Source organism: Heterodontus francisci, chromosome 18 (assembly GCF_036365525.1).
Source record: "Heterodontus francisci isolate sHetFra1 chromosome 18, sHetFra1.hap1, whole genome shotgun sequence".
NCBI lineage: Eukaryota > Metazoa > Chordata > Chondrichthyes > Heterodontiformes > Heterodontidae > Heterodontus > Heterodontus francisci.
Window position 1 is genome coordinate 68,898,490 of NC_090388.1, and position 26,926 is coordinate 68,925,415.

The following is a 26,926-nucleotide window of genomic DNA, read 5'->3' on the forward strand; positions in this document are numbered from 1 at the left end:
CCACCATCTGCAAGTTCCCTCCAAGCCACACACCATCCTGACTTGGAAATATATCATTGCCCCTTAACTGTCACTGGATCAAAATCCTGGAACTCCCTCCCTAACAGCACTGTGGGTGTACCCACACCAGATGAACTGCAACAGTTCAAGATGGCAGTTCACCACTACCTTCTCAAGGGGCAACTAATGATGGACAACTAATGCTGGCTTGCCAGCAACACCCACATCCCATGAAATGAATTTTTTAAAAAGCATGCAACTGACTCTTGCAGAACAGTGAACTAGTTTTTATATCCAACAGTGTATTGTCATTTCATCTTTCTCTCCAATCTAAACCAGACCTACCATTGAAGTAAGTTGGGAATAGATCAGAGCAATTTGTTGGGGGGGGGGGAGAAAAGGGTGGAGAACAGGGGTACTAAGTTAGAGAAGTTTACATGTATGGAATCAAATCCAGCAGAATTCTGAGGTTCAAAACATTTGTCATCTGTTGGCTATGTAGGTCTATTCTTAAACAACCAAATCCAAGTTGGCATGGGACAACTCAAAACTATCTCTAATTTGGCTCCTATTAACAATCTCACTCAGATCACAGGATACCTGTGGCTGGAAATAGAAAAGTATGATCCAAGTCTTTCTGCAGTTTGTAGGCTGCTTTGTCAGATTCTACTGACTCCTAGTTTATTAGGTGCAAATTTGACTCACTAATGTAACTCAGAAATAGGAGGGGTCCCAGTATAAATCCCTGAACATTCTACTCAATACATCTTTCCAGCCCAACGCTCCCTTGAGCCTCTCCTTCAGCCAATTCCTTATCCAGCTACAAGTTTTACCTAGGATACTCACTGCCTTAACCTTGTGGAGCAGCCCTTCATACTTAAACTTTATTAAAAGCTTTCTGTCCTAGGAAGCCACAAACTTAAGAAAAGATGATTAATAAGGCAGAATCTGCTCCTTCTGGCTCCCAGTTATTCGGCTATTTTTTGAATACAGGTAATCCTCAACTTTGTTCCCAATGATCGATTCCATTATTTTGCTCAATGTGAATACTGCTGTTATCTTATTTGGCTTATTATCTTTCCTGAAAATGGGCATCATGTTGGTTTGTTTCAAAACCAAAAGACTTCCCCATTTCAATTATTGGCTTCCTTGTGATGACTGCCAACACTCAACAGTTTTTATCCCTGGTCTCAGCATGTAGCAAGAGACAAGACCTGTCATGACACTGAGTAGATCTGTTCAGAGTACTGATGAAGGATACACAACCAATGTCAATTTTTATTTTCATCTTTAGATGTGTATTTCCAATATTTGGAGCTTTTTTAAAGCTCAAGTCAGACATAGTATTCATGTACATACAGAAATTTGTCCATCTGGATATATTGGTTAATGAGCCCTATGACGTCAGTCCAGGAAATCCTTGCAAATAATCAGTCATTAAGTCTCAGTATATAGCTAAGATTTGTACTTGGAAAGTAATTAACAGTATGTCAATCTGATCTGTTTTAAAAGTGTTATGGGAGGTGCTTTGTTCAGAATAATCTCATCTCAGTCTGAAGAAAATATGGCAACATGCATATTGTTAATCAGAAATACTCTCACTTGTTTCACAAGTGCAGAGTTCTGGCTTCCTTTCTTTCTCGGTCCCACAACACTTCCAACAATACCCTACTTAAACAAACCTCCATTCTAACTAACATTCAACTTCAGCTGACACTGGAACGAATTGTATAGTTGGAAGAATCAAGTCAGCTTGAGCCACTGAAAACCTGGTGAAATTCTTTGAAAATAAACACTAAACTATAAATTATTAAATAATATGGGCGGCACAGTGGTTCGCACCGCAGCCTCACAGCTCCAGCGACCCGGGTTCAATTCTGGGTACTGCCTGTGTGGAGTTTGCAAGTTCTCCCTGTGTCTGCGTGGGTTTCCTCTGGGTGCTCCGGTTTCCTCCCACATGCCAAAGACTTGCAGGTTGAAAGGTAAATTGGCCATTATAAATTGCCCCTAGTATAGGTAGGTGGTAGGGAAATATAGGGACAGGTGGGGATGTGGTAGGAATATGGGATTAGTGTAGGATTAGTATAAATGGGTGGTTGATGGTCGGCACAGACTCGGTGGGCCGAAGGGCCCGTTTCAGTGCTGTATCTCTAAAACTAAAACTAAGTACAAATATTTAATTTCACCATTTCAATTCCCACACAAGTATATTCAGTTTACACTTTCAATTTTTATATAATCAATACTTCTGCAGCACATTCTTATAGAGGAGATATTCAAAATAACAGATACTTAGAAACTCAGAACATATATTCTAAAGAAAAGATAAACATGTTACCTGTAAAACTGTATCAAGTGGATTTCCTGAATCTGGCCGAATAATGAGTGGAGCTTCAGGGCTCCTTGCTTCGATCAAACTTCTCAAGTCCTCACCCCAGATTGTTTCACAAGCATTATATATATCATAACTGTCACTGACAATTGATACAGGCACAGTGGAAAACTTCTTCATTATGTGCTCAAAGGCATCTTTTTCACGGTCTTTTCCCCATGCTGTAATTGTACTGTTCACAGAAAGGAAATACAGAAGCCATTCAAGAAACAGTCCAAATTATGGAACGACATGTGATTGCAAACTGGTATAATTGTAAGAAACCCTAGAAGTTCAAGATTCACTAAACTCTTTCTGAATTAAGTCAAAAAGACAAATTTTTCAGAACTATAATGTGGAGAACAAGTAATTTTAAGCAATCTCAGTAATTCACTGCCATCAGTTCAAAACTTATACACAGGAAACTTAGCAAGATGAAGTTTACATTTAAGATGGAACTAGATAATGAACCAATAGTTTTTCTAACCTCTAACTTTTAATGTAAGTTGATGTATACACTTAGATCATAACGGGATTAAAAATATATAATGGATGAACAAATTCTTGTATGACAATAGTCTCAAACAAGAAATGTCATCTCAAAAAGGCAGAGTGAAGAACTCATCTCCACTTCCAATGTCAAAGTCTTTTTCAATCAGAATATAAAAGAGAATTCAAAAGAGACTTAAAAACCAGACTGTTAAAAAAAAATCAATCCTAAAATGGTTTGGTTAAAGTGACTGGCGTTTAAAGATTCAACTGATGAAGTAGATGTCACAAGTAATCATTCACTTTGAAGTAAGATTAATCAAATTAGGTTTAAGACAATATATTAACATTCCCATGTAGTAAGTAGTTTCAAACTCGCAAAGTATCCACGTACATTGTGAGAAATTTACTGCTTTACAATTAGGAAGCTACATTCAAAAATCTTAAGTTAAACTATGAAAATGTTTACCTGTGTTCTGCTGCTGGTACTGAAAAGCCTGGCACGGGGTCCTTGGTTCCATAATATTTCTTGATTACCGTGATTCCTGCAACAGTGTCTGTTCCTTTGAAGTTTACTAGATGAGAAGATGCCCCTATTCCTGCCGTCTAAAAGAGATCTTTTATGACGTGGAGACTGAACTGAGCTCTATGAAACTTAGCCATGGTTTTGGAATATTTACATATTCAAAGTTAACAAATCTCAGCACAGCCGTACTTTTTATAGCAACTGTTTACTTTGAATTAAGTAAATTTAGCTTTTTACTAAGACCCATGTGTCCTGGTTATACAATCTTTCCAGCATTACCAAAGTGGGTGATAAAAATTTCCATGAGAAGATTCTGACACCAGAGATTTTGCAAAAGACCTCCAAAAATCAGGGTTGTCCAACCTTTTTCACATGGGGGGGGGGGGGCACATTAAAATTTTATCTTACATGGAGGAGGAGGGGGGGGCAGTGAAAATTTTGAAAGATAAAGGCATTACAATTCATCTTACTATAAAAACAGCAACAAATGTACATTTCTGTGAAGAAGCTTTAAATGACGAGACTAATTTATAGACTTATTTTCTCTTCACGATGTTGGACAATATGTTGGATGTTTAGTGAGAAACCTGGCATTTGTTTGCTTTCACAAGTAGTCAATGTTTTTCCGCATTCTTCATGTAGCGATGCAGAGTATTCCGGATAGATGTCATTCTGTCAGGAGTGATCTTGATATCAGTCTCCCCTACCCCCAAGTCCTCCCTCTCCCACTCTGTCTCTGTCCCCCTCTCAACCTCCTTGCACCCCCCCCCCTCCCCCCCCCATCTGTGGACAACTCCCCACGGCCCATGTACCCCGCTCACTCTCTGCCCCATCCACGCTTCTCTCTCTCTCTCTCTCGAGCCCCATCCCCGCTTCTCCCTCTCTCTCGTGTCCCCCACCCACTTTTCTCTCTCCCTCTCGTGTCCCCCACCCACTTTTTTCTCTCTCTCTCTCTCTCTCTCGTGTCCCCCACCCACTTTTCTCTCTCTCTCTCTCTCTCGTGTCCCCCACCCACTTTTCTCTCTCTCTCTCTCTCTCTCGTGTCCCCCACCCACTTTTCTCTCTCTCTCTCTCTCGTGTCCCCCACCCACTTTTCTCTCTCTCTCTCTCTCTCTCTCTCTCGTGTCCCCCACCCACTTTTCTCTCTCTCTCTCTCTCTCTCTCTTGTCCCCCACCCACTTTTCTCTCTCTCTCTCTCTCTCTCTCTCTTGTCCCCCACCCACTTTTCTCTCTCTCTCTCTCTCTCTCTCTCTTGTCCCCCACCCACTTTTCTCTCTCTCTCTCTCTCTCTCTCGTCCCCCACCCACTTTTCTCTCTCTCTTTTGTCCCCCACCCACTTTTCTCTCTCTCTCTTTTGTCCCCCACCCACTTTTCTCTCTCTCTCTCTTTTGTCCCCCACCCACTTTTCTCTCTCTCTCGTGTCCCCCACCCACTTTTCTCTCGTGTCCCCCACCCACTTTTCTCTCTCTCTCTCTCTTTTGTCCCCCACCCACTTTTCTCTCTCTCTCTCGTCCCCCACCCACATTTCTCTCTCTCTCTCTCGTGTCCCCCACCCACTTTTCTCTCGTGTCCCCCACCCACTTTTCTCTCTCTCTCTCTCTTTTGTCCCCCACCCACTTTTCTCTCTCTCGTCCCCCACCCACTTTTCTCTCTCTCTCGTGTCCCCCACCCACTTTTCTCTCGTGTCCCCCACCCACTTTTCTCTCGTGTCCCCCACCCACTTTTCTCTCGTGTCCCCCACCCACTTTTCTCTCGTGTCCCCCACCCACTTTTCTCTCTCTCTCTCGTGTCCCCCACCCACTTTCCTCTCGTGTCCCCCACCCACTTTTCTCTCTCTCTCTCGTGTCCCCCACCCACTTTTCTCTCTCTCTCTCGTGTCCCCCACCCACTTTTCTCTCTCTCTCTCTCTCGTGTCCCCCACCCACTTTTCTCTCGTGTCCCCCACCCACTTTCCTCTCATGTCACCCACCCACTTTTCTCTCTCTCTCTCTCTGTCCCCCACCCACTTTTCTCTCTCTCTCTCTCTCTCTCTCTCTCGTGTCCCCCACCCACTTTTCTCTCTCTCTCGTGTCCCCCACCCACCTTTCTTTCTCTCTCTCTCTCTCTCTCTCTCTCTCGTGTCCCCCACCCACCTTTTTCTCTCTCTCTCTCTCGTGTCCCCCACCCACTTTTCTCTCTCTCTCTCTCTCTCGTGTCCCCCACCCACTTTTCTCTCTCTCTCTCTCTCTCGTGTCCCCCACCCACTTTTCTCTCTCTCTCTCTCTCTCGTGTCCCCCACCCACTTTTCTCTCTCTCTATCTCTCTCGTGTCCCCCACCCACTTTTCTCTCTCTCTCTCTCGTGTCCCCCACCCACTTTTCTCTCTCTCTCTCTCTCTCGTGTCCCCCACCCACTTTTCTCTCTCTCTATCTCTCTCGTGTCCCCCACCCACTTTTCTCTCTCTCTATCTCTCTCGTGTCCCCCACCCACTTTTCTCTCTCTCTATCTCTCTCGTGTCCCCCACCCACTTTTCTCTCTCTCTATCTCTCTCGTGTCCCCCACCCACTTTTCTCTCTCTCTCTCGTGTCCCCCACCCACTTTTCTCTCTCTCTCTCTCTCTCTCGTGTCCCCCACCCACTTTTCTCTCTCTCTCGTGTCCCCCACCCACTTTTCTCTCTCTCTCTCTCGTGTCCCCCACCCACTTTTCTCTCTCTCTCTCTCTCCCTCGTGTCCCCCACCCACTTTTCTCTCTCTCTCTCTCTCTCTCGTGTCCCCCACCCACTTTTCTCTCTCTCTCTCTCTCTCTCGTGTCCCCCACCCACTTTTCTCTCTCTCTCTCTCTCTCTCGTGTCCCCCACCCACTTTTCTCTCTCTCTCTCTCTCGTGTCCCCCACCCACTTTTCTCTCTCTCTCTCGTGTCCCCCACCCACTTTTCTCTCTCTCTCTCTCTCTCTCTCTCGTGTCTCCCACCCACTTTTCTCTCTCTCTCTCTCTCGTGTCCCCCACCCACTTTTCTCTCTCTCTCTCTCTCTCTCTCGTGTCCCCCACCCACTTTTCTCTCTCTCTCTCTCTCTCTCTCTCGTGTCCCCCACCCACTTTTCTCTCTCTCTCTCTCTCTCTCTCTCGTGTCCCCCACCCACTTTTCTCTCTCTCTCTCTCTCTCTCTCTCGTGTCCCCCACCCACTTTTCTCTCTCTCTCTCTCGTGTCCCCCACCCACTTTTCTCTCTCTCTCTCTCTCTCGTGTCCCCCACCCACTTTTCTCTCTCTCTCTCTCTCTCGTGTCCCCCACCCACTTTTCTCTCTCTCTCTCTCTCTCTCTCTCGTGTCCCCCACCCGCTTTTCTCTCTCTCTCTCTCTCTCTCGTGTCCCCCACCCACTTTTCTCTCTCTCTCTCTCTCTCTCTCGTGTCCCCCACCCACTTTTCTCTCTCTCTCTCTCTCTCTCTCTCTCTCTCTCTCTCGTGTCCCCCACCCACTTTTCTCTCTCTCTCGTGTCCCCCACCCACTTTTCTCTCTCTCTCTCTCTCTCTCTCTCTCTCGTGTCCCCCACCCACTTTTCTCTCTCTCTCTCTCTCTCTCTCTCGTGTCCCCCACCCACTTTTCTCTCTCTCTCTCTCTCGTGTCCCCCACCCACTTTTCTCTCTCTCTCTCTCGTGTCCCCCACCCACTTTTCACTCTCTCTCGTGTCCCCCACCCACTTTTCTCTCTCTCTCGTGTCCCCCACCCACTTTTCTCTCTCTCTCGTGTCCCCCACCCACTTTTCTCTCTCTCTCTCGTGTCCCCCACCCACTTTTCTCTCTCTCTCTCGTGTCCCCCACCCACTTTTCTCTCTCTCTCTCTCGTGTCCCCCACCCACTTTTCTCTCTCTCTCTCTCGTGTCCCCCACCCACTTTTCTCTCTCTCTCTCTCTCATGTCCCCCACCCACTTTTTCTCTCTCTCTCTCGTCCCCCACCCACTTTTCTCTCTCTCTCCCTCTCGTGTCCCCCACCCACTTTCCTCTCGTGTCCCCCACCCATTTTCTCTCTCTCTCTCGTGTCCCCCACCCACTTTTCTCTCTCTCTCTCTCTCGTGTCCCCCACCCACTTTTCTCTCTCTCTCTCGTGTCCCCCACCCACTTTTCTCTCTCTCTCTCGTGTCCCCCACCCACTTTTCTCTCTCTCTCTCGTGTCCCCCACCCACTTTTCTCTCTCTCTCGTGTCCCCCACCCACTTTTCTCTCTCTCTCTCGTGTCCCCCACCCACTTTTCTCTCTCTCTCTCGTGTCCCCCACCCACTTTTCTCTCTCTCTCTCGTGTCCCCCACCCACTTTTCTCTCTCTCTCTCGTGTCCCCCACCCACTTTTCTCTCTCTCTCTCGTGTCCCCCACCCACTTTTCTCTCTCTCTCTCTCGTGTCCCCCACCCACTTTTCTCTCTCTCTCTCTCGTGTCCCCCACCCACTTTTCTCTCTCTCTCTCTCGTGTCCCCCACCCACTTTTCTCTCTCTCTCTCTCGTGTCCCCCACCCACTTTTCTCTCTCTCTCTCTCTCTCTCGTGTCCCCCACCCACTTTTCTCTCTCTCTCTCTCTCTCTCGTGTCCCCCACCCACTTTTCTCTCTCTCTCTCTCTCTCTCGTGTCCCCCACCCACTTTTCTCTCTCTCTCTCTCTCTCTCTCTCGTGTCCCCCACCCACTTTTCTCTCTCTCTCTCTCTCTCTCTCTCTCGTGTCCCCCACCCACTTTTCTCTCTCTCTCTCTCTCTCGTGTCCCCCACCCACTTTTCTCTCTCTCTCTCTCTCTCTCGTGTCCCCCACCCACTTTTCTCTCTCTCTCTCTCTCTCTCTCTCTCTCTCGTGTCCCCCACCCACTTTTCTCTCTCTCTCTCTCGTGTCCCCCACCCACTTTTCTCTCTCTCTCTCTCTCTCTCTCTCGTGTCCCCCACCCACTTTTCTCTCTCTCTCTCTCGTGTCCCCCACCCACTTTTCTCTCTCTCTCTCTCGTGTCCCCCACCCACTTTTCTCTCTCTCTCTCTCTCTCTCGTGTCCCCCACCCACTTTTCTCTCTCTCTCTCTCTCTCGTGTCCCCCACCCACTTTTCTCTCTCTCTCTCTCTCTCTCGTGTCCCCCACCCACTTTTCTCTCTCTCTCTCTCTCTCGTGTCCCCCACCCACTTTTCTCTCTCTCTCTCTCTCTCGTGTCCCCCACCCACTTTTCTCTCTCTCTCTCTCGTGTCCCCCACCCACTTTTCTCTCTCTCTCTCTCGTGTCCCCCACCCACTTTTCTCTCTCTCTCTCTCTCGTGTCCCCCACCCACTTTTTTCTCTCTCTCTCTCTCTCGTGTCCCCCACCCACTTTTTTCTCTCTCTCTCTCTCTCGTGTCCCCCACCCACTTTTCTCTCTCTCTCTCGTGTCCCCCACCCACTTTTCTCTCTCTCTCTCTCTCTCTCTCTCTCTCTCGTGTCCCCCACCCACTTTTCTCTCTCTCTCTCTCTCGTGTCCCCCACCCACTTTTCTCTCTCTCTCTCTCGTGTCCCCCACCCACTTTTCTCTCTCTCTTTCGTGTCCCCCACCCACTTTTCTCTCTCTCTCTCTCTCTCTCGTGTCCCCCACCCACTTTTCTCTCTCTCTCTCTCTCTTTCGTGTCCCCCACCCACTTTTCTCTCTCTCTCTCTCTCTTTCGTGTCCCCCACCCACTTTTCTCTCTCTCTCTCTTTCGTGTCCCCCACCCACTTTTCTCTCTCTCTCTCTCTCTTTCGTGTCCCCCACCCACTTTTCTCTCTCTCTCTCTCTCTTTCGTGTCCCCCACCCACTTTTCTCTCTCTCTCTCTCTCTTTCGTGTCCCCCACCCACTTTTCTCTCTCTCTCTCTCTTTCGTGTCCCCCACCCACTTTTCTCTCTCTCTCTCTCTTTCGTGTCCCCCACCCACTTTTCTCTCTCTCTCTCTCTCTCTCTCTTTCGTGTCCCCCACCCACTTTTCTCTCTCTCTCTCTCTCGTGTCCCCCACCCACTTTTCTCTCTCTCTCTCTCTCTCGTGTCCCCCACCCACTTTTCTCTCTCTCTCTCTCTCTCTCTCGTGTCCCCCACCCTCTTTTCTCTCTCTCTCTCTTGTCCCCCACCCACTTTTCTCTCTCTCTCTCTCTCGTCCCCCACCCACTTTTCTCTCTCTCTCTCTCTCTCTCTCTCTCTCTCGTGTCCCCCACCCACTTTTCTCTCTCTCTCTCTGTCTCTCTCTCGTGTCCCCCACCCACTTTTCTCTCTCTCTCTCGTGTCCCCCACCCACTTTTCTCTCTCTCTCTCTCTCTCTCTCTCTCTCGTGTCCCCCACCCACTTTTCTCTCTCTCTCTCTCTCTCTCTCTCGTGTCCCCCACCCACTTTTCTCTCTCTCTCTCTCTCTCTCGTGTCCCCCACCCACTTTTCTCTCTCTCTCTCTCTCTCTCTCGTGTCCCCCACCCACTTTTCTCTCTCTCTCTCTCTCTCTCTCGTGTCCCCCACCCACTTTTCTCTCTCTCTCTCTCTCTCTCTCTCTCTCGTGTCCCCCACCCACTTTTCTCTCTCTCTCTCTCTCTCTCTCTCGTGTCCCCCACCCACTTTTCTCTCTCTCTCTCTCTCTCTCTCGTGTCCCCCACCCACTTTTCTCTCTCTCTCTCTCTCTCTCTCTCTCGTGTCCCCCACCCACTTTTCTCTCTCTCTCTCTCTCTCGTGTCCCCCACCCACTTTTCTCTCTCTCTCTCTCTCGTGTCCCCCACCCACTTTTCTCTCTCTCTCTCTCTCGTGTCCCCCACCCACTTTTCTCTCTCTCTCTCTCTCGTGTCCCCCACCCACTTTTCTCTCTCTCTCTCTCTCGTGTCCCCCACCCACTTTTCTCTCTCTCTCTCTCTCTCGTGTCCCCCACCCACTTTTCTCTCTCTCGTGTCCCCCACCCACTTTTCTCTCTCTCGTGTCCCCCACCCACTTTTCTCTCTCTCGTGTCCCCCACCCACTTTTCTCTCTCTCGTGTCCCCCACCCACTTTTCTCTCTCTCGTGTCCCCCACCCACTTTTCTCTCTCTCGTGTCCCCCACCCACTTTTCTCTCTCTCGTGTCCCCCACCCACTTTTCTCTCTCTCGTGTCCCCCACCCACTTTTCTCTCTCTCGTGTCCCCCACCCACTTTTCTCTCTCTCGTGTCCCCCACCCACTTTTCTCTCTCTCGTGTCCCCCACCCACTTTTCTCTCTCTCGTGTCCCCCACCCACTTTTCTCTCTCTCGTTCCCCCCCACCCACTTTTCTCTCTCTCTCTCGTTCCCCCCCACCCACTTTTCTCTCTCTCTCTCGTTCCCCCCCACCCACTTTTTTCTCTCTCTCTCGTGTGCCCCACCCACTTTTCTCTCTCTCTCTCTCGTTACCCCCCCACTTTTCTCTCTCGTTTCCCCCCCCCCACTTTTCTCTCTCGTTTCCCCCCCCCACTTTTCTCTCTCGTTTCCCCCCCCCCACTTTTCTCTCTCGTTCCCCCCCCCCCACTTTTCTCTCTCGTTTCCCCCCCCCCACTTTTCTCTCTCGTTTCCCCCCCCCCACTTTTCTCTCTCGTTCCCCCCCCCCCACTTTTCTCTCTCTCTCTCGTTCCCCCCCACCCACTTTTTTCTCTCTCTCTCGTGTGCCCCACCCACTTTTCTCTCTCTCTCTCTCTCGTTACCCCCCCACTTTTCTCTCTCGTTTCCCCCCCCCCACTTTTCTCTCTCGTTTCCCCCCCCCACTTTTCTCTCTCGTTTCCCCCCCCCCACTTTTCTCTCTCGTTTCCCCCCCCCCACTTTTCTCTCTCGTTCCCCCCCCCCACTTTTCTCTCTCGTTTCCCCCCCCCCACTTTTCTCTCTCGTTCCCCCCCCCCCACTTTTCTCTCTCGTTCCCCCCCCCCCACTTTTCTCTCTCGTTTCCCCCCCCCCACTTTTCTCTCTCGTTTCCCCCCCCCCACTTTTCTCTCTCGTTTCCCCCCCCCCACTTTTCTCTCTCGTTTCCCCCCCCCCACTTTTCTCTCTCGTTTCCCCCCCCCCACTTTTCTCTCTCGTTTCCCCCCCCCCACTTTTCTCTCTCGTTTCCCCCCCCCCACTTTTCTCTCTCGTTTCCCCCCCCCCACTTTTCTCTCTCGTTCCCCCACCCACTTTTCTCTCTCTCGTGTCCCCCACCCACTTTTCTCTCTCTCTCTCTCGTGTCACCCCTACTTTTCTCTCTCTCTCTCGTGTCCCCCCTACTTTTCTCTCTCGCTCTCTCGTGTCCCCCCCACTTTACTGTCATGCAAGTGCATGCGTGAGTTGCCCCCCTCACGTCTCTTGCCCGCATGTGCCCTCCCCCCGAATTCTCTTTCCCTACACCCCATTCACTTCTTCTGTCCCATCCTGTGTCTTCCCCCTTCTCTCCATCTCTGTTGCCTGCCTCTCTTCCTCCCCAAGTCGCCTCCCCGTTCCCCCCCTTCTCCTCCCTTGGCTCTTACCTCTCTTTCCCCCGCCTCTCCCCATTGCTGTTCCCGCCTCCTCTGACAGTTGCAGAGAGTGGGATTACTCAGATGGTTGGTAATTTTTTTAAAATCGCAAATCAATTTCACAGCTGCTGACATCGGGTACAGCCGTTTCCCAACTTCAGACAGACTCTGTTTTGCAGCGGCCTCTTTATTAAAAAAAAACCCCTGACTCGGTCCAAAGTTGGGAAACGACTGTTCCTGTTGTCAGATGTGAAACTGACTTACGATTTTTTTTTTAAAAATAAAAGCCGCTCTGCAAGAAGCAGCCAGTGAAAAATTTCGCATCTTCCGTCACAGACCACCAGCGAGATGAGTAACGGCCTGGGTACAAGTTACATCCGCAGGACGAACTGAAACCTTTGGCAGGCAGGGTCCTAGCTCGTGAGCCGTATGTTGGCCAACCCTGTCCTCAATGTTGCTAATCTGACTGGCAACTTAGCCAAGCCATCATGCTTATTTAGTTCAATTTCTACTGGTAACACACATGGATTGTTGCACAAAGTAGTTACCTCTTGTGATGAAACCCCTCTGTAGCCAAAGTCATGAAGCTTGTACTCCAGTCCATCTAAATTCCCAGCAGTCTGCATCAAGTACTTGGCCAAAATTTTCTTCTGCTCTCTGGAATTGGTAGCCACAGAGATTGGATACCAAGTTTGAACAAGACTAGTCTGGAAACCAAAACAAAAGAGCGAAAATACAATGTCACTGCTGTCCCCTCAAAATTGCATTCTGTCCACATCCAAACTAGAGAGGAAACTGCATAGAATTAAATGAGGCTGAATATCCTGCAAATATTTACTTACTTCCCAATGAACCAGAAGTGCATACATACCTCAACCCAGTTAGTCAGCCAATAGCACTCTGGATCTGTATTTTCAACCGTAAAAAGAACATTTCCCCGAGGGATGACACTTCCTTCAGGAACAGCCTTTATTTCTATTGGAAGGTGACCATCATGTTTCTACAATGGAGTAGAAAAATCCAAAAGCAACAGGATGTCAGCAGTTTTGTACTATAATTTAGAAAAAGGCAAGTTAGAATTTTCATATGCTTTATGATAAGTTGGTGAAACCCAAATATGAAAACAAATTCTCCCTCGCATAATCCACATACACTTTGCCCCATCAAGGACACCATCCCACTTACTGATCTAAGGAAGGTAAATAACCGGAAGTAAAACTTTGAAGTTAAATATTCTGAAATTTCAACACTCAGGTGTATGAAAAAAAATGATCAGTACAAAACCTTACAGCCTATTCTACTCAGAGAAAAGATATTTTTAATCACCCCAGAAGCATTCCACAAAATTCAACTGGCCAATATCTTTAAAACATCTCCATATTCGTTTGGGGGCAGAGGGGGTGCGTAGAGGAATAACAAGGAACAGCATCAAATTTATCGCATTACATAAACTAAGTTATCCTGACGTTTGTGAAATATCACACCCAGTGGAAGGCAAAGGCTATAAGGCAGAGGTTAATCACATAAAACATGTGCTCAATAAAACAATTGGTCCTTAGGCCAACATGAATACTTTAAATGCTTCACTGTGGTTGTGGAACCCAAGGTTTACTAAATTGGCTTTTGGCTAGGTTACGCGCTATTGCCATTTTGACCAGTGCCCCAAAAGATGCTGGCCCAATCTAAGCAGCTTATGAAATCAGTGATCTGATGTCAGTGTATGGTACATACAAGTTTCAAGTATTACAACTGGTATTTGAAACCAGGTCTGTAACCTCCACCACCTCTTTGGCGTGAAAGGTAACCAAGTCCAAGAAAATTGGTTGCAAGAATGATTGCTCCCTACTTCACTTTCCAGCACATTACTGTTTGTGGGACTTTGCAGTCTTGGCTTTTGAGAGTTTTAGTCCAATCATGGAAAAGTTTTCTCTCCTTTTCATATTTGACAAATAATTTTGGAGATAATAGGCTTTGCTCCTTCTCTTGATACGGACATTTTCTTTCAACTTACAGGTATGATTAAGGGGCAGCATCCAGTGATCAATCTAACAGTCTGCTCAGAATAACCTTGTAAACCAGGACAATTTGGAGATGCCTCAATCAGCCCTCCTCAGGTCTCCTTTGGTTCAGCATTTTTGTTTTACACCTGATACAGCTTGGAACATTTCATTTTTCTAAATTAAAGGCACTACATCAATGCAAGTTGCTTAGTATTGTTTATTAAAGAAAAGACCACTAAGTTCAGTTTTCAAATTCTCTCCATAACTTGCACAGTGCTAGAATTTCAAAGAAATTCTATAAGTTGGCTCTAAAATAAATACTGCATGTGCTTCAACTTGAGAGCTGGAGCTGACAATGCCCCAGCATTAAATGCAATCATTGGCCTTTATTCTGCAGCTGCCCACAAGCTGGGTAAATAAGGTTTAGTTGATTTAATTACAGCAGAAAAATCCAGATTGCCAACTTGGCCAAAAATGGTAGCATGCCAATGTGAATGAGGTACTATTATTCCACATGTCTCTTTCAAGCCAGATAACAATTCACTTCTTCCCCTCTCAAAAGGCAAGAATATCTTGAAGGTGTGATGCTCGCCACTGCAAATAATATTCTAAATGGCACGGGTTGCCAACAGTTAAAATTATGCATTTAAATCCAGGCCCTGTATCTGCATTCCAATGTTAGCATCTCACTGACTGAATACAGTGACTGGTCAATCATTCCAAGATCTTAACCCTCCTACATTTTTACTAATGCCAACCCATTTGTTGTGTGTGCATTCAAATGTTTCATGTTCAATGCCCATTACTTGGCACTTAACCATACTCTAGAAGCTTTTCCCCTCTACAATAGCTTATGAGCAAGAATGCCTCCAAACTATATTGCTATAACATGGTGCAACAAATAATCACAGCACCCCTGGGTTAAAGGGACATGGAGTGACGTGGCAGCACCAAAAAATGTAATGCAGGGAACCTAATTGTTGTCCAGAAACCATATGCAGATATGTATGTATGAGATAGTATTGGTTGGACTGTGAAGTCTCTGGCAGTCAAAGAGCCCACAATATTTACCAAGGCTTATGCATAACCTGGGTAAGGGACCAATGGACAACTCAAAACATATCCTAACAATAATTAAATGCTTTTTGACGGGGGAAAAGTCAAAAACAGCTGGTTCAAGGGAATAAAATCAATAGTTCCTTTTACTTCCAACTCCTGCAGCAGACAAAATCTTAAATCTCCTACCTGAAGAATATAATTCCAACCACTCTCATTAAATACATCATGTTGAAAATGTTCTCTGTAGACCTCTTTGGCCTCTTGAATTTTCTCCTTTGTTACAACTTTGCCTGTTTAAAATTTAGAGGAAGCAATTTTCATTTAGAGATTTAACAATTAATCCAAGTTTGAGTTTTTCCATTAAGTTCTTGTGGCAAAGCTACTCAGACCCAATCTTTAATATCGTTACACAAAAAAAAAGTAGCAACAGCACTTATTTCCTGAAAAGACCATTTTGGACAAACTTGTTCACACTATAGCTTACTACTGCTAATTGTCAAGGAATTTTACTAGTGTCAGCAGTAGCTCAGTTGGTAGGACTCTCGTCTCTGAATTACAAAGGTTCCGAGTACTGCACTGTTGGAGGTGCCATCTTTTGAATGAGACATTAAAAAAAGGTCCCATTTGCCAAGTGGATATAAAAGATCCCATGGCATTATTCTGACAAAAAGCTGGGGAGTTATCCCTAGTGTCCTGACCAATATTTATCCCTCAAATCAACATTACAAAAACAGATTATTTGGTCATTATCACATTGCTGTTTGTGGATCTTGCCATGCGCAAATTGGCTGCCACGTTTCCTACAGTGACGAACTTCAAAAGTACTTCATTGGCTATAAAGCGTTTTGAGACGTCCGATGGTTGCGAAAGGCACTATAGGACGATATAGATGGGCTGGTAAGATGGGTGAAGGAGTGGCAAATAGAATTTAATCCAGAGAAGTGTGAGGTGATGCATTTTGGGAGGACTAACAAGGCAAGGGAATATACAATGGATGGTAGGACCCTAGGAAGTAGAGGGTCAGAGGGACCTTGGCATACTTGTCTACAGATCACTGAAGACAGCAGGGCAGGTAGATAAGGTGGTTAGGAAGGCATATGGGATACTTGCTTTATTAGCCGAGGCATAAGAGCAGAGGGGTTATGATGGAGCTGTATAAAACACTAGTTAGGCCACAGCTGGAGTACAGTGTACAGTTCTGGTTACCACACTATAGGAAGGATGTGATTACACTGGAGAGGGTGCAGAGGAGATTCACCAGGATGCTGCCTGGGCTGGAGCATTTCAGCTATGAAGAGAGACTGAAAAGGCTAAGGTTGTTTTCCTTAGAGCAGAGAAGGCTGAGGACCTGGTTGAGGTATTCAAAATTATGAGGGGCATCGATAGGTTAGATAGGAAGAAAGTGTTTTCCTTAGCAGAGGGATCAATAACCAGGGGGCATAGATTTAAGGTAAGGGGCAGGAGGTTTAGAGGGGATTTGAGGAAAAAAATTATTCACCCAGAAGGTGGTTGGAATCTGGAACGCACTACCTGAAGAGGTGGTAGAGGCAGGAACCCTCACAACATTTAAGTAGTATTTAGATGAGCACTTGAAACGCCATAGCATACAAATCTACGGGCCAAGTGCTGGAAAATGGGATTAGAATAGATAGGTGCTTGATGGCTGGCACAGATATGATGAGCCAAAGGACATGTTTCTGTGCTGTATAATTCTGACTCTATATAAATGCCTGTCTTTCTTTTCTTATACCAATTTTACATATTCAAAGCATGTCATGATAACCCAACACCCACTCTTTTGTAATTAATAGGTAATCAAATAATCAATTTCTTTCACCCAAATAAAGACAAAATCGTTGTACAGCTGATAGCAAAGCAGCATTTAGGTTCAAACTAATGTTATTCAATGGATTGCTAAATGAAAGTTTCCAGCTGACACAAAGCGAGGCGGCTTATGGACCCAGGTGGCAGCCAAGATATGAAGAGGTAAACAGGTTTCATACTGGGACTGAACATTTGTCAATGATCAATCAAGTTACTGTATTCCAGACTAACAGGAGGTACATGTATTCTATGGGCAAGAAAGAATTAAGTGGATAAACTTTGTTTATTAATCAGGCGAGTTCACAACCCCAGAAATCATGTTAAACTTGTACACTGTTCTGGTCAGGTGTACTTGGAATAAGATACATAATTCTGGTCACTGCAATTGTCACAGAACATCTGGGCTCTAGAAGCAGTGCAGAGGGGGATCAACTTATTTGCATCCAGTGCCAGTGGCAACAGCTATGAACACAAGACAAGCTAAAACTCTTTAGCCTCAAAGATGTGTCTGCTGGGGCCTTTTGATATACACTCAACACATAATGGGACAGAAAAATCAAACCAGAAATAATACTTTTATATGCCCAGGAGTGTACAGGTTCAAATGTTTGAAATGTAAATTTAAGATACAAGTCATAAGAGGATGTCAAGAGCAAACAGTGGCTCAGATTTTGCACTGAGAATAAAGGAGAGGCTATCATTGTTTACCATTTAACAGTGTAAATCAGATCGCAACTTTTGACATCTGCACATGCACAGTTAAAAGTATAAATCTCGAAGCTGCTGTCAGGGATACCTTGCTCTTCCACAGGGTGCACTGTCATAGTTCTCACTGACTGATGTGGCACTGAAATCAATGCAATGGTCAGAAGTTGTGGTACCTAGTTGCTAGTTGCACACAAAAGATGCGAAAAAGTTAGGGCTGGTGCAATCAGAAGTGAATTTTAATGGCCTGACAACTGAATTATTCCAAACAATCTTTCTCGGCCTGAAAATTTAATTTTAGAAGTGTGTGGCTCATTCCTTCAGAAGTTAGTGTTGGAGATTTTAAAAAAGGAATTATTTTTTCACCTTTTTTGGTCTTCTCTTACCCCACTCTCAATCCCATAACTTTCTTTTTTAATCTTGCTCTATCATTTCTATCTTTCTTAGTCTTTATTTCACTTTAAATTTAATTTTTAGTTCATGCTATTTCATAGTTTAGGCTGTGTATGTCATTGAGGATTCTTCAGTCTGATTGGTTGGTTGAAGAGCCTCACTATTGCTTGTCCTGCTCACAGATGCCCTATGTGCTGGGTCAGATTCCCAATAAGAGCAATATTCCATGCTAAAGCCCGCGGCGGGAAGCGAAGTTAATGGCAACTGCCATTCCTTTGGCACCGACAAACAAATCTGGGCCAAAGTTTGTAAAGAGTTAACGGAGTAAAACAGTACCAATACAGGTAGCTGTACATACTTCTCCTGGTACCTAGGAAAAATCCTGTAACACTGAATCTACACCTGATGTTTGGATCGAAACTTTTACATAATATTCCTAAAGGTTTGAATGAATGCACAGCATCACTACATATATCAACACTTAATATACATCTTGAACGGGTTGATACTATTTTCCATTAGTAGAATACAATTCTGCAGAAGCATTAAGAAACCCTGAACAGCAAAAGTTCCAGGAAAGATAGCAATGCTAAAAATGATCTAAATGCCAGCTTTTAAAATACTTGATTCACATGCTTAATAGCAAGGACAAGTTTAAAAACAAAATCACCTGCTAAATATTTCTTCAGAATGTACTGCAAACCATAGAACACAGTTTCATCATATTGCACCTCCTTGGATTTGATATCTTCTCTCCTCTTCTCCCGACATTCAAAATAAGAATATACCTTGCTTGTATTGGGAGGATATTGTTGATAGTGAGTCACCTTTGTAAATTGTAAATGGAGAAAGTGGAACACAGTAAAAATACACCAAATGGCACTTAAGGTACACAAAATAACTATTCTGGCTGTGTTTAATTATGGCAACTGTCACCATAATTGCTGGCAGAAAACAAAACAGTATTAGGTTTTTAATAATGTGTTTTTTTTTTTTAAAACATAGAAGTACATTTCCTAGGTTGAGGAAATCCTGGAGCTAGCAACCCATGCAACTTCACACTGAGGTGCCAAGAAGAAATTGAAGCAAAGTCCAAAATCACCAGCAGCTCGTCCAATCTGAAGCCAAGGCCTAATCAGAACAAAACAGTATGCTATGTATCAATGCTGGATAAAAGCTGATTTTGCAAATTAACACCTTGATTTGACATAAAGGCACACGGCTTGTGCAAGTGATCCAAAAGCAGAACAGAGGAAACATATGAAAAGTGGATAACAGCAGTTATGATTGAAATGAAAGTTTCCATTATAATCAAAAGTAGCAAATACCTATCTGGAATGGGGCCATAAACTTTGCTGAGCTCCCCTTACTGTAATGCCCATCTCAGGGTGAAATATGTTTAACAGTTCGGTGCACCCTGGTAACCATGCCTTTTCAGACAAGTTAGAAAATTTGTTTTTCCACCATGGTTTTTTGAGACGCATCCTTCACAGAACACTGCTACTTTTTACAGCTTTGATAAAAGAAAGTAATAAAAATGTAGAATTTTCAAGTCTGATATTTTAAAAGTTGATAGAGCTGAGCCGAGTGCACTTCTTTGGTATCGTTAATTCTCAACTTTCTCCTGGATTTTGCAGTCAGTGGTGAAGGGTTGGCGTTTGCCACTGACTGTACTGAGAAATATGAACTTACAAGATTTGTAGGCTGCAACAAAAATTTCCACTTCTTGCTGCAGTACGGTTCAAATTTGAAACAATGTGAGGCCTAGCAGCGTGGCACATTGCTGATAAATCCACACCCCGAGGTCAGTCTTCAGCCAAAGTCAGGTGACTGTTTTATCATTTCAGATACTTTTAACCGGGTGACTCCTGACAACGCAGAGCAATCACGGACGTCATCAATGAGTGTGAACAGTTGTCAGCTTACCAGTATGAAGGTGTGTGTGCGCGCTGATGTCACCATGCAATGACGTCCTCACCCCTGCGATTGTTGCCTCTATTCCCCCTAACAGCACACTGTTCCCTCCTGCCATTCAGGCTTCAATCGCCGCTTTCAATTTCCCGCTTCTGGCTACTCGCTGCTCCAACTTGCTTCGCCGCTTCCCCCATCCCCCCCCTCACAACCACTGCCTTCCCTCAGCCACTCGATCCTGCCCTCGCCGCTTTCCACCTCGCTGTTGTCTTCCTTCAGCTACTCGCTCCCATCCTCGCCGCTTCTCCTCACTCGGCCGCTCACTCCCACCCCTCAGCCGCTTCGCCCCCTCACCACCCTAAGCAGCAGCGGGGGTGGGGGAGTGAGGTACGAGCTGCTGAAGCGGCAAGGCGAGGAATGAGCAGCCGAGAGGGGGGAGCAGCAGTGAGGCCTGGAGTGAGTGACTGGGGTTGGGGGGAGTATGAAAGAGGGGAGCAAGTGGCCGAGGCAGGGGAAACAGCGAGGGCAGGAGTGAGGGGTTGATGGAAGGCAGCGGCAAGCAGACAGGCACGGAGGGAACCATGAGGAGACGCACGATGACAGGAGGGAGCAGGATACTGTTGGGGGTGGGATGGAGGCGGTGATTGCAGCCATTGAGGAGCTTTGGGTTTAATTTGTTTTTTGGGACAAACTGAGCAGCGCCATCTTTATTGCTGCATGAGATGTCGGAGACTGACGTTTCAGTAGACGAGGCTGCATTTGTGCATGTACTAGCTCTGTGCCGCCTAGTGGTTGTGTTGTCACAATGCAGGCTACTTTTAAAACACTTGTTAAAATATTTTTAAACACATTTTCATGACCCAGGGAAAGGTGATATTTGTAACAATACAATTTAATTCGTTACAGAAAAACACTCTTTGAACCTGCTGCAAAATCTTGGCTTCGACTATGCAGGGCTTTTTTGTGTTTAAAATGTTGATTTATAGATGCACAAAGAATATCTGTAAATTGATTAGGCTATGGCACTAACTGTTTAGCACTAGGGGATTTATTGATGATCCTAAAAAGCACTTTATTTTAAAAAGAAACACTGCCACAATTACAGCTAACAGACGAACACCTCATTTAACTATTTTTACACCAGGCCCTGGTGACGTGGTTGGCATTTCCTCTTCAGCAGAAGATTAATTGCATCCTTAAGACTGGAATGGAATTTGTTTAAGGCAAATTTGTGCAAGAGCACAGAAACAGAATCCAATATCATTAGCTGAAGAAACTGAGAGTTTACCAGCCCACAGAGAAAGAGTTGTAGACTAAAGTCTACAAAGTAAAACAGAAACACTTCATAATTCCAATATGATGATTCAGGTTTGTAAAGCAGCCTGGAGGGACCACCATTTTAGGTTCCTCCGGCGTCCACTGGGGTGTACTGCAACTTCTGGCTTTCGGCACAGGTGCGATGCCTTTCTGACTCAATAGCAGCGAACATTTTCAGCTTGCATCTCTACTGGGACTGCAAAATCCGGGCCTCTGAATCCATTTTCTTTTGACAAATTTGTCAAGCATAGTCTGAAAGGTCCTTTTGGACTAATGCCCATGATCAACAAGACCTGTCATCGGTTTGTTGTGATTTAGATAAAATATTAGAGAGTTACCATCTCATTCAATAGACAGTATGGATGCAAAACAAGCTGACTGCATGTTCTACAGTTAGAATCATAGAAAGTTTAAGGCACAGAAAGAGGCCACTTGACCCATCGTGTCTGTGCCAGCCGAAAAATGATCCACCTATTCCAATCCCACCTTAGAGCATTTGGTCCGCAGCCCTGCGGATTACAGCACTTGAGGTGCTTATCCAGACTCCTTTTGAATGAGTTGAGGGTCTCTGCCTCAACTACCCTTTCAGGCAGTGAGTTCCAGACCATCACCACCCGCTGGGTGAAAAATATTTCCTCATCTCCCCTCTAATTTTTCTACCAACCACTTTAAATCTATGCCCCCTCGTCACTGACCTCTATGCTAAGGTGAATAGACCCTTCACCTCCACTCTATCTAGGCCTCTCAAAATTTTGTGCTTTTCAATCAGATCTCCCCTCAGCCTTCTCTGTTCCAAAGACAGCAACGCAGCCTATCCAATCTTTCCTCAAAGCTGCATTTTTCCAGTCCAGGCAACATCCTCGTAAACCTTCTCTATATCCTCTCCTTGCAATCACATCCTTTCTATAATGAGGTGACCAGAACTACACACAGTACTCACAGGCCTAACCAATGAGTTAGAGTTCCAGCATAACTTCCCTGCTCTTGTATTCTATACCTTGGCTAATAAAGGAAAGGATTCCATATGCCTTCTTAACCACCTTATCGACCTGTCCTGCTACCTTCAGGGATCTGTGGACATTCACTCCAAGGTCCCTCACTTCCTCTACACTTCTCAGTATTTTCCCATAAATCGTGTATTCCTTTGCCTTGTTTGACCTCCCCAAACGTATGACCTCACATTTCTCCAAGCTGAATTCCATTTGCCACTTTTCTGCCCATCTGACTAGACCATCAATATCTTCCTGCAGCTATCCTCCTCGCTATCTACTGCACAGCCAATCTTAGTGTTGTCTGCAAACTTCTTGATCATGCCCCCTACAGTTACGTCCAAATTGTTAATATACATCACAAAAAGCAGGGGAACCACTACTGAGCCCTGCGAAACACCACTGGGAAACAGCCCTCCAGTAGATAAAACACCCGTCAACAATTACCCTTTGTTTCCTGCTGCTGAGCCAATTTTGTATCCACCTTGCTGCATTTCCCTGGATCCCTTGGGATTTTATTTTTTTAACCAGTCTGCCATGTGTGACTTTGTCAAAAGCCTTGCTAAAATCCACGTAGACCACATCAACTGCACCATCCTCATTATCTTACTTGTTACTTCTTCAAAAAATTCAATCAAGTTGGTCAAACAAGATCTTCCCTTAACAAATCCATGCTGACTATCCTGTGCCTATCTCAGAATACATTCCAATAATTTGCCCACTACTGAGGTTAGACTGACTGGCCTGTAATTATTTGGTCTATCCTTCGCTTCCTTTTTAAACAGAGGTACAACATTAGCAATTCTCCAATCCTCCTGCATCCAGGGAGGACTGGAAAATGATGGTCAGACCTTCTGCTATTTCCTCTCTTGCTTCTTTTAACAGCCTTGGGTACATTTCATCTAGCCCTGGTGATTTATCAACTTTCAAGGATGTTAATCCCATTAATACTTCCTCTCTCTCTATGTTCATCACATCCAATACTTGACACTCCTCCTCAACTACAATATTTGCATCATCTCCCTCTTTTGTGAAGACATATTCACGAAGAGCCATACCAATATCTTCCACTCCGACACATAGGTTACCTGTTTTGGTCTTTTAGAGTCAGTGTTATACAGCATAGAAACAGGCCCTTTGACCCATCGTGTCTGTGCAGACCATCAAGCACCTAACTATTCTAATCCCATTTTCCAGCACTTGGCCAGTAGCTTTGTATGCTATGACGTTTCAAGTGCTCATCTAAATACTTCTTAAATTGTGTGAGGGTTCCTGCCTCTACCACCCCTTCAATCAGTGCATTCCAGATTCCAACCAGCCTCTGGGTGAATAATTGTTTCCTCAAATCCCCTCCAAACCTCCATCCCTTTACCTTAAATCTATGCCCCCTGATTACTGACCCCACCACTAAGGGAAAAAGTCTCTTCATATCTAACCTATCAATGCCCCTCATAATTTTGTATACCTCAATCAGGTCCCCCTCAGCCTTCTCTGCTCGAAGGAAAACAGCCCGAGCCTTTTCAGTCTCTCTTCATAGCTGAAATGCTCCAGCCCAGGCAACACCCTGGTGAATTTCCTCTGCACCCTCTCCAGTGCAATCACATCCTTCCTATAGTGTGGTGCCCAGAACTGTACACAGTACTCCAGCTATGGCCTACCATAACCTCCCTGCTCATATATTCCATGCCTCAGCTAATAAAGGCAAGTATCTCATATGCCTTCCTAACTACCTTATCTCCTGTGCTGCTGCCTTCAGTGATCTATGGACATGTACACCAAGGTCCCTCTGACCTTCTGTACTTCCAAGGGTCCTACCATCCATTGTATATTCCCTTGCTTTGTTAGTCCTTCCAAAATGCATCACCTCACAATTCTCAGGATTAAATTCCATTTGCCACTGCTCCGCCCATCTTACCAGCCCATCTAGATCATCCTGTAATCGAAGGCTTTCCTCCTCACTATTTACGACAACAATTTTTGTGTCATCTGCGAACTTATCATACCTGCTGTATTCACGTCTAAATCATTAATGTACACTACAAACAGCAAGGGTCCCAGCACCGATTCCTGTGGTACACCACTGGTCACAGGCTTCCACTCGCAAAATCAACCCTCGACCATTACTCTGTTTAGGATTTTCCTTTTATCTTGTCCACCAATGTTTTTTCATGTCCCCTCTGTGCCCTCCTAATTACTTTTTTAAGTACCTTTTAAGCACTTTCTGTACTCCTCTAACGCCTTCGCTGTTTTCAGCGCTCTGAATCTGCCATAAGCCTCCTTTTTTTTTTCCTGATCCAATCCTCTATATCCCTTGACATCCAGGGTTCTCTGGCCTTGCCAGTCCTACCCTTCACCTTAACGGGTACATGTTGGTTCTGAACCCTCACTATTTCCTCTTTGAATGACTCCCACTGTCCTGATGTAGACTTTCCGACAAGTAGCTGCTCCCAGTCCACTTTGGCCAGATCCTGCTTTATCATATTAAAAGCGGCCTTCCCCCAATTCAGTACCTTTATTTCCGGCCCGTCTTTGTCCTTTTCCATAGCCACCTTAAATCTTAGAGTTATGGTCACTATCCCCGAAATGCTCCCCCACTGACACTTCCACCACTTGTCCAGCTTCATTCCCTAGGATTAGGTCTAGTACTGCTCCTTCTCTTGTAGGACTTTCTACGTACTGGCTCAAAATGCTCTCCTGTATGCATTTTAAGAATTCCGGCTCCTTTAAGCCTTTTGCACCAAGACTATCCCAGTTGATATTCAGTAAGTTCAAATCACCTACTATTATTACCCTATTATTTCTACACGTCTTTATCGGCGCAGAGTTGGAGGGCCGAATGGCCTGTTCCTGTGCTGTACTGTTCTTTGTCTGAGATTTGCCTACATATCTGCTCCTTCATCTCTCCCTGACTGTTTGGAGGCCTGTATTACACATCCAGTCAAGTGATTGCCCCCTTTTTGTTTTTAAGTTCTACCCATATGGCCTCATTTGAGGAACCTTCTAAGATACCATCCCTACTTACTGCAGTAATTGACTCCTTGATCAACACTGCAATGCCACCTCCTCTTTTGTCCCCTCCCATGTCAGTCTGAAGATTCTATACCCTGGAATATTGAGTTGCCAGTCCTGCCCCTCCCTCAACCATGTCTCTGGGATAGCAAAATATCATAATCCCATGTGCTAATCAATGCCCTTAATTCATCTAACTTATTAGTAAGACTCCTTGCATTAAAATAAATGCAATCCAGCCTTGCATTTTTCACTTGTGCCTTAACAGGCCAATACTTGCGCTGCCTTCCAGACTGACTCAATTTCTCTTCTAAATTTGACTGTGCATCACCCCCTAATGGACCTCCACTCTGTATCCCATCCCCCTGCCAAATTAGTTTAAAACCCCCCACAACAGCACCAGCAAACCTCCCAGCAAGGATGTTGGTCCCATTCCAGTTCAGGTGCAACCCGTCCAATTTGTACAAATCCCACCTTTGCCAAAAACAAACCTGCTGCTCCCGGAAACTAAAGCCTCCTGCATCATCTCCTCAGACACGCATTCATCTGCTCCATCCTCCTATTCCTATACTCACTAGCACGTGGCACTGGGAGTAGTCCAGAGATTACAACCTTTGAGGTCCTGCTTTTTAATCTGCTACCTAGCTCCCGAAATTCTTCTTGCAGGACCTCATCCCTCTTTCTACCCATGTTATTGGTACCAATATGTACCACGACCTCTGACTGCTCACCCTCCCCCTTCAGAATGTCCTGCAGCTGCTCCGTGACATCCTTGACCCTCGCAGTAGGCAGACAACATACCATCCTGGAGTAACGTTTGCGGCCACAGAAATGCCTATCTGTACCCGGGGAGAGAGAGAGGGAGAGAGAGAAAGAGAGAAAGAGAGAAGGGGGGGAGAGAGAGAAAGAGAGAAAGAGAGAAAGAGAGAAGGGGGGGAGAGAGAGAAAGAGAGAAAGAGAGAAAGAGAGAAGGGGGGGAGAGAGAGAAAGAGAGAAAGAGAGAAAGAGAGAAGGGGGGGAGAGAGAGAAGGGGGGGAGAGAGAGAAGGGGGGGAGAGAGAGAAGGGGGGGAGAGAGAGAAGGGGGGGAGAGAGAGAAGGGGGGGAGAGAGAGAAGGGGGGGAGAGAGAGAAGGGGGGGAGAGAGAGAAGGGGGGGAGAGAGAGAAGGGGGGGAGAGAGAGAAGGGGGGGAGAGAGAGAAGGGGGGGAGAGAGAGAAGGGGGGGAGAGAGAGAAGGGGGGGAGAGAGAGAAGGGGGGGAGAGAGAGAAGGGGGGGAGAGAGAGAAGGGGGGGAGAGAGAGAAGGGGGGGAGAGAGAGAAGGGGGGGAGAGAGAGAAGGGGGGGAGAGAGAGAAGGGGGGGAGAGAGAGAAGGGGGGGAGAGAGAGAAGGGGGGGAGAGAGAGAAGGGGGGGAGAGAGAGAAGGGGGGGAGAGAGAGAAGGGGGGGAGAGAGAGAAGGGGGGGAGAGAGAGAAGGGGGGGAGAGAGAGAAGGGGGGAGAGAGAGAAGGGGGGGAGAGAGAGAAGGGGGGGAGAGAGAGAAGGGGGGGAGAGAGAGAAGGGGGGGAGAGAGAGAAGGGGGGGAGAGAGAGAAGGGGGGAGAGAGAGAAGGGGGGGAGAGAGAGAAGGGGGGGAGAGAGAGAAGGGGGGGAGAGAGAGAAGGGGGGGAGAGAGAGAAGGGGGGAGAGAGAGAAGGGGGGGAGAGAGAGAAGGGGGGGAGAGAGAGAAGGGGGGGAGAGAGAGAAGGGGGGGAGAGAGAGAAGGGGGGGAGAGAGAGAAGGGGGGGAGAGAGAGAAGGGGGGGAGAGAGAGAAGGGGGGGAGAGAGAGAAGGGGGGGAGAGAGAGAAGGGGGGGAGAGAGAGAAGGGGGGGAGAGAGAGAAGGGGGGGAGAGAGAGAAGGGGGGGAGAGAGAGAAGGGGGGGAGAGAGAGAAGGGG

At 46.4% G+C, this 26,926-nt stretch overlaps 1 protein-coding gene across 1 annotated transcript in view; it reads right to left on the bottom strand.

Moving 5' to 3' along the window:
- nampt1 (nicotinamide phosphoribosyltransferase 1) overlaps positions 1-26,926 on the bottom strand; it is a 72,869-nt gene that overhangs the window by 25,801 nt on the left and 20,142 nt on the right. Inside the window, exons 2-7 of the mRNA XM_068050936.1 lie at positions 18,440-18,596; positions 15,034-15,137; positions 12,660-12,788; positions 12,337-12,495; positions 3,330-3,466; positions 2,339-2,564 (exon numbers count right to left, since the gene is read on the bottom strand). Of these exons, the coding sequence (XP_067907037.1) occupies positions 2,339-2,564; positions 3,330-3,466; positions 12,337-12,495; positions 12,660-12,788; positions 15,034-15,137; positions 18,440-18,596 (912 nt within the window). The remainder of the gene's footprint in view (positions 1-2,338; positions 2,565-3,329; positions 3,467-12,336; positions 12,496-12,659; positions 12,789-15,033; positions 15,138-18,439; positions 18,597-26,926) is intronic.